General features: G+C 30.9%; 2 protein-coding genes across 3 annotated transcripts in view; both read right to left on the reverse strand.

The window, feature by feature from the left end:
- LOC119828669 (nose resistant to fluoxetine protein 6-like) overlaps positions 1-7262 on the reverse strand; it is a 14476-nt gene extending 7214 nt beyond the window's left edge. For both annotated transcript variants that reach the window (XM_038350907.1, XM_038350906.1), the window contains exons 1-8: positions 6926-7262; positions 5906-6129; positions 4919-5130; positions 4164-4234; positions 3649-3833; positions 2844-2995; positions 1230-1398; positions 134-327 (exon numbers count right to left, since the gene is read on the reverse strand). In XM_038350907.1, the coding sequence (XP_038206835.1) occupies positions 134-327; positions 1230-1398; positions 2844-2995; positions 3649-3833; positions 4164-4234; positions 4919-5130; positions 5906-6129; positions 6926-7238 (1520 nt within the window). In that variant the 5' untranslated portion in view covers positions 7239-7262. The remainder of the gene's footprint in view (positions 1-133; positions 328-1229; positions 1399-2843; positions 2996-3648; positions 3834-4163; positions 4235-4918; positions 5131-5905; positions 6130-6925) is intronic.
- A 4461-nt stretch (positions 7263-11723) lies between these two features.
- LOC119828608 (asparagine-rich zinc finger protein AZF1-like) overlaps positions 11724-15361 on the reverse strand; it is a 4857-nt gene continuing 1219 nt past the window's right edge. The window contains exons 2-5 of the mRNA XM_038350819.1: positions 14941-15361; positions 14086-14280; positions 12362-12619; positions 11724-12068 (exon numbers count right to left, since the gene is read on the reverse strand). The exon at positions 14941-15361 is cut by the window's right edge and continues 12 nt beyond it. Coding sequence (XP_038206747.1) covers positions 11889-12068; positions 12362-12619; positions 14086-14280; positions 14941-15361 — 1054 coding nt within the window. The 3' untranslated portion in view covers positions 11724-11888. The remainder of the gene's footprint in view (positions 12069-12361; positions 12620-14085; positions 14281-14940) is intronic.

Below are 15361 nucleotides of genomic sequence, written 5' to 3' on the forward strand. Positions count from 1 at the left end.
CAGATTCGAAATTCAAATGTAATATTTTTTTATAATTAAGTGTAACAGTATTTATGGCCAGACTAAGTATATAAACCTAATAATATTTAAAAAAAAATCCAGACAATAAACAAAATAAAGAACCAAAACTTACTCGAACGTGAAGAGTTGTATAGGAGGCAGATTATATAAATAGTTTACAATCCCAGGTGACATAATTGCTGCAACCGACAGCAAAACTGCAGCTATTTGTCCTGTCAATTTGTTGTTTTTGTACAGCCAATAGGCTAACAGAGTCACCACGAAAAAGTGAAAATCACACGGAATATACCAGCTAACTACTAGACACTAAAACAAAAAAAAATGGAGACTCATCATTATACATAAAAGTGAAGTCCCGTGTCCCCTAGTGGGGTATAGGGCAGATGATGAACATCTGTTTCACTGATCGATTTTCTTTACGGACAAGTAGGTGATCAGCCTTCTGTGTCCTGCCAGACCGAGAAATTTCTTTTGTGCGTCCCCACCGGGAATTGAACCCAGGTCCCCTCGGTTCTATGCTCACGCGTTAACCACTGTACCAAGGAGACGGTCCATCAATATACATAATAATTATAAAAATTACCAAATAATGCGAATGTTAAAGAAAATAATATTCCAAAACATATCGAGAAAGCTTTATTGCTACATCTTGAAATTATGTAAACACTAAACGGTTTTATACACCATTAATTAACTACCTTTTCTATTTAACCTATTAACACGTGTAATTTTTTACTTCCATTTGCAAAAAAATTACTATTGACGTTCTCATAATTGATTGTGTTGTGAACCATGAACTTGTCTTAGTTACAAAAAAAAAATAGTATCTAACGACATAATATTATAAATGTCAACTTTTTATCGCATTTTACCCTTCTACTTTAAATTTAACTTTAAATTTAACAAGGACGGTTTACATATATAACTCGTCGTTAATTACCATATAGACTTTATAGAGCCTTAGAGCTGAATTTGGTTGATCCTACCATTTTGATGTCAACAACAAAAATCATGTAACATTCAGGTGATTTCTGAACGTCTGTAAAGGTACAGATAGGAACTCTTTCTATCTTGATATAATGGTGATTATATTTATCACCATCATCGTCATCAGCCCATATATGTTCTCACTGACGGGTACAGGCACACCTCACAGGTCTCCTATGAGGATGAACAAATTATACCATAAAAACATATATTTCACTTACAATATTTTCAGTATCGAAGTAATTGCTAATCATGAGTAGACTAGCCCACCAGTTCTTCCGGCATTGGTCTGTGTCCTGACTTATTGCCTTCTTCCACAGAGGTCCGGAGCCGGAGTAGGGGTAAACAGAACAAATGTAGAATATAGTCACTGCATATGCTACCGCTAACCTGAAAAAGTGCAAAAGGTGTCATTTTTAGGCTCTAAAAGTAAAGTTCGATGTTCAAGTGTGGAAAAATAAGTTTTAAAGTGCTACGATATCTATATATATAAAAATGAAACCCGTTTTCCTTGGTCACGGCATCACGCGTGAATGGCTGGACCGATTTCACTAATTATTTTTTTGTTGTATTTGTTAATATTAGGAGAAGATTCTTACGGAAAAAAATATTAAGAAAATCTCTCAGAAATATTAAAAAAAGTACATTTAATTTTGCATATTTTAAAAAACGCGAGTAACAAATGTCAATGTCATTCACAGCCATAGATTATACTTATATTAGGAGTTGAAATAGGGAGACGAAAGCGATATAACCGAATACCACGCGGGCGAAGCCGCGGGCGGAAAGCTAGTGTTTTAGAATATAATAGCTGCACGCTCCGGCTTCGCCCGGCTAGTCGTTTATTGTGATTTAAATAACACAAATTAACCTATTTTTAAGTTGATCGAACTTCACATGGTAAGTTCAAAATATTTTACCTATTCTATTGTGATAAAATAAAATTTGTAGATTTACATGACATATATCTATGGGAATGACATGTTTTACTGTAGTAAAAAGTAGCATATTCATCTGTCGATATCATGATAGCAAGACAATCCAAAATATGCCCATAAAAATCGGAAACGATAAAATTCAACAATTGTATAATTGTAATTTAATTCTCGACCGCCTCATTGGTACAGTGGTTAACGCGTGAGCGTAGAACCGAGGGGTCCTGGGTTCAATTCCCGGTGGGGACGAACAAAAAAAAAATGTCTCGGGTCTGGCAGGACACAGAAGGTTGATCACCTACTTGTCCGTAAAGAAAATCGATCAGTGAAACAGATGTACATCATCTGCCCCATGCCCCACTAAGGGACACGGGACTTCACTACTAATATAATTCTAGGACAATATCTTTCTTTTTTTTTAAGAAGTTCTCAATATATTTTTCTTATTTATAATCTGTGATGTTCATGATTTTAATTATAAACTATGTCAAGATAAATTGATATTTTACCTTCAAAGAACGTTAAATATTCTCACTAGCAATTGATGTATCTACATCCTAGTGTTTTTTGTCGAGTAAAAAATAATTATGCTGCATTAATTTGCATAGTTTGATACATTAAGGTTTTGTTATACAATAACACTTTGAAATAGTTAATAATACAAAAGATAAAACGAAAAATTGATTAATTTATTTATTCATATATAGACAATATATGAATAAATTAAAGTACTTCTTGCAGAGAGTCAAACGTATTTATAAAGAAAAAGTCATTCAAATTTTTTATAACATTTAGGCGTATGTTTTTTTTTTAGGACCCGACTCTTTGTAACAACGTAATATTGTTTAGTGTTTTTGGTATTATCGTCGTAGTTTATTTGTTAAATAATGTGTAACATACCTGACATATCTCCTCAAGAGAAAGACTGGTAGATTAAGAGATCCTTTCACCTTTGTTATAATGTTGGCGGTCAAAAATCCAGACAACCAAAAGAAAGAATCCACCATGACGTCATCGTGTAGAAGAAACATTCCAATAAAAGAAACTATATCCTGGAATTTGTCACATATTTAAGGAACTACGAGAACTTGAACGACGCACGCACACATTTATACAATCAACGAGTCAATGGTCTCTGCCGGATTTGCACTCACACTTGCGTACATATCATCGCCCAGGAATTAGAATATACGATTTATTATAATTATCTTTTAAGGTATCAAATTAGTATTATTATATTTTTAATAGAAAATTGAATTTGTATTTATCATGGACTATATCATAATATTTTATTTAATATTATTGCAGTGGATTAAATACTTTAAGGCATTATACAATACGCCTTTGGCTCATATAAACCCCTGAAATAGACCTGTCACGTAAAACTAGCATGGTAAACACTTTTTGTGACGTTAGTGAAAAGGAAATAAAAGAATTATGAGCACAAAAATTTAGCTTATCCAGTTCCAAACAAATAAATAAAATAATCTTCCCACTTTATAACATTTTCTGAAATCCCATATATGAAACTCCTCCACATATATGAAAATTTTAACACAATCGTAATAAACATACATAAGACATTTGAAAATGGATTAGACCGAACTATATATTAAAGCTTAAGAAATGCACGAAAATAATTATGTATAAATTCAATTAATCACTATTAAATTTAAAATTATAGAACAATTTAGACACAAATTACCTCATCGACTCTGTAACCGTTGCTGATTGGGCCACCATTCGTGATTCCAAATTGATGATTAATTACGATAATGACCATTGTGAAAAATCGTATCCCATATAATACTTCAATACCTTCTTTTTTGATTTTCAATAGATCCAAAGCATTGTCCTTTAGATCAAATGCTTTTGTTATTATTAAAATTCCTAAAATAAAAGTAACAAGGTGAGCATGAATGTTAATTTTAAAATTTTAATTGTGTACTGTTTTTGTAGTAAATTCGAGAATAGCTACAGCTCGAGGCTTTGCTGCTGAAGCCAGCGTATGTACTTCACCACATCAGACATGATTAACTTTCAGACAATAGCTAGAAAATATTCGTCCTTCAACACTTACAAACTAATAAACTTTCCCTTTTAAACTTAATGGAAGAGGGTTAAGCTGTACTTTACATTGTATTATAAGTATGAAATTGATCTATTCATAATACAACATGAAAGCCCGCTAATTATGGCTTAAATAATTATCATACTTACTTTTATTTAAATCTTTTTTGTTTAATAGGGTGCACACCACTGAGATTACTGTTAGCGCACCAAAAACTAAACTGTAAACAATTCAATCATAATTACGTATATGGAGTTAAATATTCACAAAATAAAATTACAAACAGATTATACTATGCATAATATTATAAAAGTGTAATACATACGCAAATGTAAAAAATACGCAAAAAACGATACGAAAAATTGTATATATTTATATTATCTAATTTTGCGTTTTATTAAGCTTTAGTGTTTATTTTCTATAAACAACACTTCAATGATTGTTAAAATTAAATAAACATTAATATGTCTATTTTAGCCTTGTAATAAATAAACCAGTGCGCATCATTTTCGACAACAACAAATAACAGTATAATGTAACCCATGAAAACAGAAAGAGAAGATAAGAGATATAGAAGGAAAAATGATATACGGACGTTTCTTGGTCGAGTAGTGGGAGAGGTTGAGCCCATCAGGGTAAAATAACGTTGTGAAAAGTGGAGGCAAAAATATAATGAAATCAAATTTATGTGCATGATTTATTGCTATTGCAAATTTTCTCAGTAAATTCTACTGCAATTATTTGAGAGAATGTGGTAGAATTTTCATTTATTGCTTTTTAAGTTAACTTATATGCGTAAATGACCTTACAGCCTGTTATATCGGACCTTTTATTGCAAATTCTAAGAACAATAACTGCGTCAATGTTAATTTTTAGTAAGTATGTAATATGATAATATACTCACAAGAAAGCATAAAATAAAGCATCATAATGCACAGGCTCGTTCGCCTTATCACAGCTGTTGACAGCTACGTTTGCCTTTAATCCAGCTGCACCCAGATGGCTGTGGGCCAGCAGAATACCCATAAGACGCGCCACGGATTCCTTTTGGCATATATCAGGCACACACATCCCCCATGTGAGCCGGTTTAGTGGACGCAGAAAGTACGATTGATGCTATTGAAATTGAGATATAATTTAGATTGTGTGAGGTATTAGAATATAGAATTTGTAATATATTTGACATGGTACTAGCTGATAAATTAACATGAATAATACTAGCTGATAAATTTAAATGGATTGTGCTATTGAGAAGATCAATATGATCTTTTCAATTAGTTATTGTATTACATTTTCTGTTATCATAAATACAATTATTGTCATATCGAATAAACTGTACTATAGTACTGTTTTGTTAATGTATAGAAAAACTATAAGAAGTTAAATAGTGTGAGTTAAATCAATATCAACTTCTTAATATATTCACACGGTAGTTATACCTAGGAGAACCAGAATGTTGAATATGATGATATCATGCGTCACTAATTATTATAGACCTATAAAATAATACAGGACCAGAAACATCTTATCAATATTTTTTTTTGTGATTCAAACTTTCTGTTGATTTATTTCTATTTTTATCATTTGAAACAATTATTTACACTCAATTATTATAATACGCGATATAATATACGATACCTATGTACTAATCCAGATATACCTAATCTATCTTTATACCAACTTGTTTTCGAATGAAAGAGTGACAAATCCAACCATACATCCAAACATCCATCCATACTTACAATCTTTCTCGTTTATAATATCATATCAGTAGGATATCATTAATGCGCCTACAAGCGAATATGTTTAATTAAGAAGTTACATAGCAATGAAAGCACTGCAAAAGCAAGCTTCGAAACTACAATGTTCATGTCATAAATCCCAGGCCTACCTCCAGCAAGTTGAGAGCGGATTGATAAGGATCGTACGGGTCGTGTGCACGTTTCTTAACAGCTTTATCCGTTCTCTCCAAAACGATATCAGCCAAGCAGTATTGCGACCTGAGTTCCTCATGATCTTTGTACCATGGAGCGTCCATGCATTCATCGTAGTTGCCAAGATGGAAACGGCTTCCGTAGAGTAGACCTTGAGGCTCAGAAGCTATGGAGTCCCAATCTGTTGAGATATATGTTAAAATCTAGAGATATAATTAAATATATTGGGCAGTTTTTATCAATTCTTGCATATAAACTTTATAATATATTTTTTATATTTCATTCCATTCCCGAAAATAAGTTATTCCAAGAAACTTAATACAATCGGTCCCATCGACTTTTTTAGCTATTCTTACTATAATTTAAAATAACATAGGTATTCATGCTAGAATTAGCATCAAATTAGATTTTTTAATTCAAATTTACCCACGAGCAATGTCTTATACTATTATTTAAACATGTTTTCGTACACTTAAACACAGCATTATAAATTAAAATATACTATTACTCCAAAATTAAAAATATATAAAATAGAAAAGTCATTTTAATCTTTAGTACAGACATAAAATCGTAGTATAAGTACGAATATAATAATATTATTGTATATAAGTACATAAAATATTTATCGAAAATGTTTGGCAGCAATCTTAGCATCTCATTAAATTAATTTTAAAAGTAACTATAAATGTACTGAATGGAAAAATGCCTAGTTTTAATAAAACAGTTAAATATAATTTTTATGTATGTATGTACAGTATATACAGCTAAATATGTTAGTGGGGTCGGAAAAATTCTCACTTTGTATTTATAAAATAAAAAAAAAATATTGTTTATTAAACCAATACTAACTCAATTAATTTCTCCCTTATATTACGGTAAAGTATATATTATCTGTGGTTATATGATTCAACAACTTATTTGCTAAAAGAAAGTGTAATAACTTCATCAATGATACAAAACATATAAATATGACTTACTCCACGCCGCCCATAGCGTGAAATTTTGCAAATTTCTCAATAACGACACAGTTCTCTTTAAGCATGGCTGTTCTTCCTCAGTCCAATTTTGATTTTTCAAAACAAACAACACATCCTCCAGATACACGTAACTACCGTTAAAAAGGAAAGTTTTTTGCAATACATTTTTCCCATTTCCCTTTGACTCGGGCACTACGTGTTTTTCTCCAACTGGTATCGACGGTGAATCAATAGTTTTAACAGGCACCAGAACGGAACAGTACGCGACTATAAAATTTAATAAAATTATTAAAATAACCGCCGTTCGCAGCATTGTGCCTTCCGTTCAAGATATCTGTAAACTGAAGCTACGCGAAGAAGGTCTCATATTTTAAAAGGATATATTGCATAATTAAGTCAGACAATCTTAAGAGTCATCAGTAATTATCTATTACGTGTGTATTTTTTTAATCCTGAATGTATCGGTTAGAAGCTTAGCTATAATTAAATTTTATGCGATGTTGTTCTTATTTTTCAATTATTGTTCTACTCTGCCGCAACGAAACAATGGATATTCATAATAACAGGGAATAATGTTATAACATTGATATGAAATCTGTAAGCCGTTTAGACTTATTCAGTTCTCGTAAATATATATTAGTGTAAGAAAATTCGTACAGAAGTCAGTATTTGATAACACGTTTCATTTATTTGCTTTCTTTCAATAATATATATTTTCAAAATATAAATTTTCAAAACGTAAATTACAAATTGGCTAGTAAAATTAGTGCAGCTAAGTATCACCAAACGCTATTTAATATGCCTGTCCATATCCTTTCAATCTACATATTTTATATTTTAATCTTTGAGTTATTAATACTGATTCAATAATTAAAACTCACCAAAGAAAACCACTAGCTTAAATTTTCAGATACGTTTTATCTAATTGGTTTGGGAGCTATAATAAAATATTCAAATATAACAAATTCTAGTATCTATTCGAAATAATAAACAAATTCTAATACATATACTCTTAATATTACGTTACATATTTACTCCACTGCCATCTATGTCATAAACACAGAAATGAGCTTTCTTCACACCCCTTTTACTTCATCCCAAAGCTTTTACCAACTTTTGACATTATTGTACAGATGGCGCTTATTAGGGCTCGAAAAAAGAATCAATTGTGTAGCACAGAAAATTTTGGATTTTGGAAAAACGTTTGGATTTATAATGTGTATTATAAACGCAAAACTGTTTTAAAGAAATCAGTACAAAGCGTTATGAACTTATTACATATACGAGCTTCACATCCTACGTAATTTCGCATCTGTCACTAATTGTTTTTCTTTACGCAAGTAGGTTTTTAGGTTTGCGTGTCCCTAGACTAAACTAAACTTTTTCTAATTAGTCTTCACCGGATAATTCCGAGATTTTTCACCAAGAATATTTAGGCCGTGGTATACTGAGCAATGTTGAGTTACCTAATTGAGACAAAAACAAGGTCTCTTATGTCCATTTACGAGTTTAATATCTAATTGTATTTCAAAGAAATTCTATTCTATTTAATTAAATTCTCCTTATAGATACAGGCGCACGTATTAGGATTAATCTAATCAACCTGAATATGATTAATATGGCGAAACTTTGGAATCATTTTTTAACAATTTTATTTATATCACTACTTATGTATGTATTTTTTGAATAACTTTATATAATGACTGGTGTAATGAAAACTGGCCAAGTCAAATTTAACCTAATTTAAGATCTCATATTTTTAAATAATAGCAATTGATATACGTATTCAAGAAAGCAAATAAATAGAGTTATTTTGTTTCTATAATAATATAATATTTGAATTTTTCATAGAACTTGGCACTCATTTAGATCCTTCTCTTTGCGAAGACCATAACAATAAAAAAAGCATAATTTTTGTATTGAACTTAGCACTCTTTTTTATATTTGTTTTAATATCTGTCTCACCTTCTAATATGTAAACTTAATGAACTTCCCTTTTTAATGTCGTTATATGTGGATTTTTTTTTAATTGACCTATTCGAATTATTAATAAGCAATAATTGTAAAACTGTAAGGAAACAGCAATAAATATATAGATTATTAATGATTGCAAGAAAGTAAATTATTGTAAAGTCAGACTTTACGGATCCCAATTTTTTGACAGTTTGCAATCTCGTAATCAAATGGTGTTAACAATATTGCAGAGACAAGAAGAATAATTATAATCAAATTTGCCGAAATAAAGTTCATCGGGCATTTTGTAGATAAGATAAAATTAAAAAGTAAAGGTATAACATTAAAACATACAATTTGTAACTAATTTTTATTCAGCAATAACTACATTAATCTAACATACAATACGAACTACGTTTTTGCTACAAACTAAAACACTAATAATTTACGTACGTTAAAAGCAGTGCATAATAAAAACTCGGTGAAAATACACACATTTACGGTAGTATATTTTAATAATGATTTTAATTAAATCCTAACTTATCATATAAGTAAGAAATACAGTTATTTTAATTATTTTCATTGATTGTTATTATAAACAGAGATACTCGTATTCTTCTATGCATATTTGTTATTTCGATTTCACAAAAATCTCCAAAACAGCCATCAAATTGTTAAATTATTTGTATCTATATTTATTTACAATTATTAAATGTATACATAAATTAGATTTGCAACCAGTATTTGACCATTTATTACGCATTTCGAAAATTGATTCCGTTATTAAAAAAATGTACCATAATGGAATTTTAATAAAATAATACTTTTACGATTTAATATCTATACATCCTATGCAATATTTTATATTTTTTACAATAATTTTAATAAATATAATATATATTAAATAAATATATTTTATCTAAAGTTTTACATTAAATTATAGCGCCATCTTATATACAATCTTTGGAACGCGTTGCGAAGAACACACTGACTAGATTCCACTCGATACGTTTCCTTATAAATAAATCTATTTTAAATAATTAAATATATAAATGTACATAAACGTTTTACGTTCTCTTATAATAAAACATAATAGGAGGTAGCTTAAAAAAATGAGAAAGATCATCGCAATTGGCAGAACTATTTTTACTACTTGTGTTTTGATAAACACGAATCGCGCATTTGTAGGAGCAATAATAGTTGAATATTCCGATCGTAAGTATGTAAATAGTAATATACTCTATATGTAAATGGTGTAAAAATAATGTTTTTAATGTACCGACTAGAAATGAGATCGCATTATAAATATACACTACATTTGGTTGACTAGTTCAAAATGATGATGACTAAAGATATTACTAAATAAAAAAATGACTAGATAAATAATTTGGTTACATTGTAAAAATTTTAAAGACTAGATATAATTTTTGTAGAGATCAAATGAAAATATAAAACTAAGAGTGACTAGATTATTGACTAGGTATATAATTGCAGTAGAAACTAATAGTCAGTCAAAACAAAAAAAATGGCTTTGAAAATCAGACAAAAGTCGTGTGATGTTGACTTTAACCCACCGCACGAGACCAGCGAGCGAAGCGATCGTGTCGCGTCAGCGCTCGTCGCGTGGTATAATCGATTTTAGTGCGTTTTCCGATCAAACAGATCGATTATGTATATATACTATAATAGTTGTTTATTACAGCCGAATTTTGATATAACAAATATTTTTTTCTATGACTAAGACATATTTTTAAGTTTGTAGTTTTTTTTATTTATTAGTTGTTTTGACCAACGTCCTTGGTTAAAATTTTGACTGAGTTTACAAATCTCAGTTAAAATTTTGGGTGTGGTTTTAAGCCGCTATGAGTTATGACTGTCCTATAAATATGAATATTTTTTTTTGATAAATGACTAGCATCGTTAACTTCGCTATTTAAACGACTAGAATACGTTAAGAATAAGGAAGCTTAAGAGAATATATAAATATTTTTTTTTAATAATTAGATATTTTTTTATAATTTTTTGACGAATTTATAGGAGAATTTTTCCACTATGACTAGATATATATTAAAAGTATATTTTCATGCTTAATTTCTACGTATAACTTGCTCCGTTTTCCAAGTTTCGCCCTACTTACGATTCCGATGGATACTAGAGGGTGGTGAAAGAATTATGAGAAGTGGTAAGTCAATGCACGGAGGTGGCCGGTGCATCTAAAAATATGCCTGGTTCTATCGATTGCGATGACCCTTCGGTCGATAGAAATGCTAAATGCTAAATTACACATTGAATCAATTGTAAATGAAACTATAAACTCATTCTTTGCGTTTTTAAAATCATGTTAATATTTTGAGACCTATTTGTACTTAACACTAATGACGTTTAATGATTACGATTGTAGACAAATTTATTGCCGTTGTATAAAAATGTTTACATCATTTGTGTGAACACTGAAAAAAAAAACATTAATAAAATTATCCTACAGAAACCTGTTTCAAGTAAGCATTTATAGCAGCTTCATATACAATGTCATCTAATAGAATACAATGATAATTAACATTTTATGTGTATTGTATCTATGAGTAAGTTCAATTCTAGATATGATATTTTTATGCCTAAGTGTTGAATCAAGTATAATATATTGTATTGAACTAAGCTACCTCTATAATACGAAATTCTACTACTAGGTACACTGCTATTTGATCAAGACTGATAAAATTAATTAAAATATTATTTACAAGTAATGAGCAATGTCATACATTTACCCAATATTAAATTTGGAATGTTGCTGTAGGAGATCATTAATATATACAAACCGTTAAGGAATATACTTATGTGTAACCAATTTACAGACCTTAAGTAAGCAAAAACACGTAACACACCTAAATCAAAATACTGTAACAATTTAGGAGAAGTAAAAGCTCGAGTCGTGGCTGTAAGGAGCTGAATAGGGGTAAAGAGTGTTAGACAGGGGGTAAGGAAAGCGCGGCACTGGCCGCAAAACATGACGTCAGCCATCCCCCCTCGCTTCCCCGCCCCCTTCATCCTCTGAGCCCGTTACATCTAGGCTTCTAGAATCTTCCGAAGAACAATTCGAAGGACATCTAGTGCGCATCTCATCCCAGTTCAACTCCTGTTGCGGAGGCGGAATCTTTGCCCAGAAGGTATTATAATTGTTGTCTCGAACTTCCTAGAGAACAAAAGAAACCAATGTAGGTATATGTTTACAACACAATTAATAGTAATTGCAAAACAATTTAATATTATGAATGTTCTAACGTACACCTGCAATGTTTTGATTACATTATTTTTTAAATGAGACTCGTCACTGAAAATTGCATAACTGATATGAAAAAAAAAAAATGCTAAATTAAGTAATATAGAATATTTTTGGATATATTTGTTTTATATAATAATATATACTTAAACAAATTCTCAATATCATATGGTCTCTAACGAATAACAACTATCATTTACACTTACAGGCTGATGGGATGGATAGTCCACGTGAACTTGGCGAAAAGCAGATGGTTCTTTCTCTACTTCAGTCACGTTTTCCGGTTGGTCATGGGCCAGCAAATGTTTGCGCAAATACGCCTGCCGTCTAAAGAGCTTGCCACAGCGCTCACAGGAAAACCGTCCCGATTCAGGGTTGGAAGGTTCTCGACGTTTCGTCGCTCCGGGCACCCGAGGCTTATGCCAGCGTCGATGGGACGCCAAATTGGCAGGGCAATTGAACACCTATAATGATATTGTACTTGTAGGTATACTGAATGGCTTATATAAATAAAATATAACTTATGACAATCGCAGCTAACGTGGCTTTCTATTAGTAAGAGAATCTTTAAAATTGATTCCCTAGATTCAGAGATTACTACATCACAACATTAACTACATACATACAAACTCACAAACTTTTATGTTTTTTTGTGATATCTCCATTATTGTTATTAGAATAATAAGTCAATATGAAACTTATAACATCACAGTGTTAATTAACGTTATAATTGACCGATGTTTTGTTTTTGATTGTATTTATTTATCAACAAATTGAAAATTCATTTTTTAAAACATATTCCAAATTAGAAGATAGTTTAGGTTTAGTCAATTAGTTAACTTTTACAGTTTCGAATAAAAAATGAATTGAATATTACCAACTAATTGTATTCATACTATGCATTAATTTTTCCCATAAAATTCGCAGAAGCCTAGACCTATTTGTTGCATAATTATGTGCTTGTTATTGCATCAATGAACAGTTGCACCATCAAATAAGATGAATGCTAATTAATTATCATCGTCACGCACCTCATACCGTTATCATTAAGGTGCATAAACATTTGCTGACATAGATGACGCTTCCCATGGAAATATACCAAGTGTTTATTAAACAACCCTCCCTACATTTCGTTCCCACACTCTGAATATATCGATATTAATAAAAGGTTAAATAACAAATGCTGATAGTGACAAAAATGTACCCTTAATTGGCAATGAGGATTGATGAATTATAGTTTGTTGAATTGAAAGATCAAGGACCAAGTAGGTGAAAAACATTGTTTGTTGTACGGACTTTGACCTAAAAGTGTACATCGGAAATCAAGTTTAAAATATCTGTTGCCTTGAACTCAGCTTATACTAATTTTATTATTTATTAATTTATTATTTATTACTTAAAAAATACCGTAAAACCTCGTGCATTCTTTGTTCATATACTAATATGTTTGTAGAGGGGGATCTTGAAAAAATGATCCGGTTGTAAACATTTTTTCGCTAAAACTAAGAAAGATTTCGCGAAACATCTGTTATCATATTATTCTCCTGGTTAATTTCAGAAAAGGCGATGCAAGCGACTAGTTTCACTTATTTCGCAGAAAAATTACAAAACAAAAATCTTGATACATGGAATAAAATTATAATTAATGAATTGAATTCGATACTATCGAAACTAATAATTAATTGAAATGTTCTTATAAAGAAGCTTATAGAATAATATCACCTTATGTTAGAGTTACCTGATTTTATTACGCATTTATAAGAATGTTTATCATTTTATTGCTATGAGTAATATTCTAATTTTAGAAGAAAATTGCATACAAACAATATTTGCGTGGTTTGCTCTTTTATAATTTTCTTTATACAGGCAATTATATATTATGCTACAATTTTAGTTTATGTTTTAAATGTTTCCAATTACTATTATTTACCTTATCACATTCAGGACAGCGGTATTCAATATGCACGATTCTCGAGCACCTGTGCTGGGCTAGCGCAAACGCATCATTGTACAGCCGGCGACAGAGTCTGCATATATACCGTCCAAGACGATTCTCAATCGTTGCTATCAATGCCTTCGCCTCCTCAGTAACTTCTACCACGTTGAAAGCTGGGTCGATATCGCCCTACAAATTAATAACCTTTATTTTCATTCTTATCAGAAACATTATAACACTTTAAAAACGTTATTAAGAACACTTTACTAAGCATTACATAATTGACGGAACTGCGATAAAAATGCCGTCAATAAATCCAAAGGCGGCGATTTATTTCATTCAAAATGTCTCTAAAGTCACCCCAGTAGTAAGGGGCGACGAGCGTAGAGGTGTTATTAGCACAAAACACAGCACAATACGCGATTTCATAGCGTTTAATTGTAGAAGCGATAAGGAAAGTCACCCTTCGACCCTTACTAATGTTATGGCGAGAGCCGTTAATTAGCAGTTTCTGTTATGTGCTATTTATCTTGACACATTTTCGCGAAAAATTGAAATTTACCTACGAAAAAATTTAGGTTTTATTATCTTTGGGTATTCGTCTTTGTCTTTTATGTATTGAAAAGTATTACAATTGCCTCAGGCACTCTCGACTTGTACAACTTTATAATGTTTATTTAAATTAAATTTTGTGCCTGTTACTTTATCAATTTGTCTAACGCGTGAATTGTCACAAAAACACCGAAAAATCCTGTTCAATTCTACAACAATAACAGGTTTATTTCAGATATGAAGTGTATATACGATAAATATCTTATGCTTGACTAATATAAAAAATATGATATGTACCTTTCTTACAACTAAAGTTTCATCTTCATCGAGTTCTCTTATAATAGTTCCAGACACCGGCGACGTTTTATCCTCATCAAACATGAGTCGTCTAACAGCTTTACTTCTTTTTAATGGATGTTGCAGTTTTGGAGATTTACGAGGACGGTCTTCCACATCTTTTATTTCCACAATTTCAGGGGAACTTCGGTCACTTTTCGGTCCATCGCCATCATTTGGTAAACATGTTCGCAGCTCGTCAAAAAACTGTTTGGTAAACTTTAATTTTTTAGCTTCAGGACTATCACTATCGTTTGAGTTTTCCTCATCATTTTTACGTTTTTGGTTTCTTTCTTCTGTACCGTCTTTGGAATCATCATCTTCAAAGTGGCGAAATATTTTTGGTGGCCTGTCTTGCTTTGATTCTTCTGTAGATTTCCTC

This window comes from Zerene cesonia, chromosome 8 (genome assembly GCF_012273895.1).
Source record: "Zerene cesonia ecotype Mississippi chromosome 8, Zerene_cesonia_1.1, whole genome shotgun sequence".
Lineage (NCBI taxonomy): Eukaryota > Metazoa > Arthropoda > Insecta > Lepidoptera > Pieridae > Zerene > Zerene cesonia.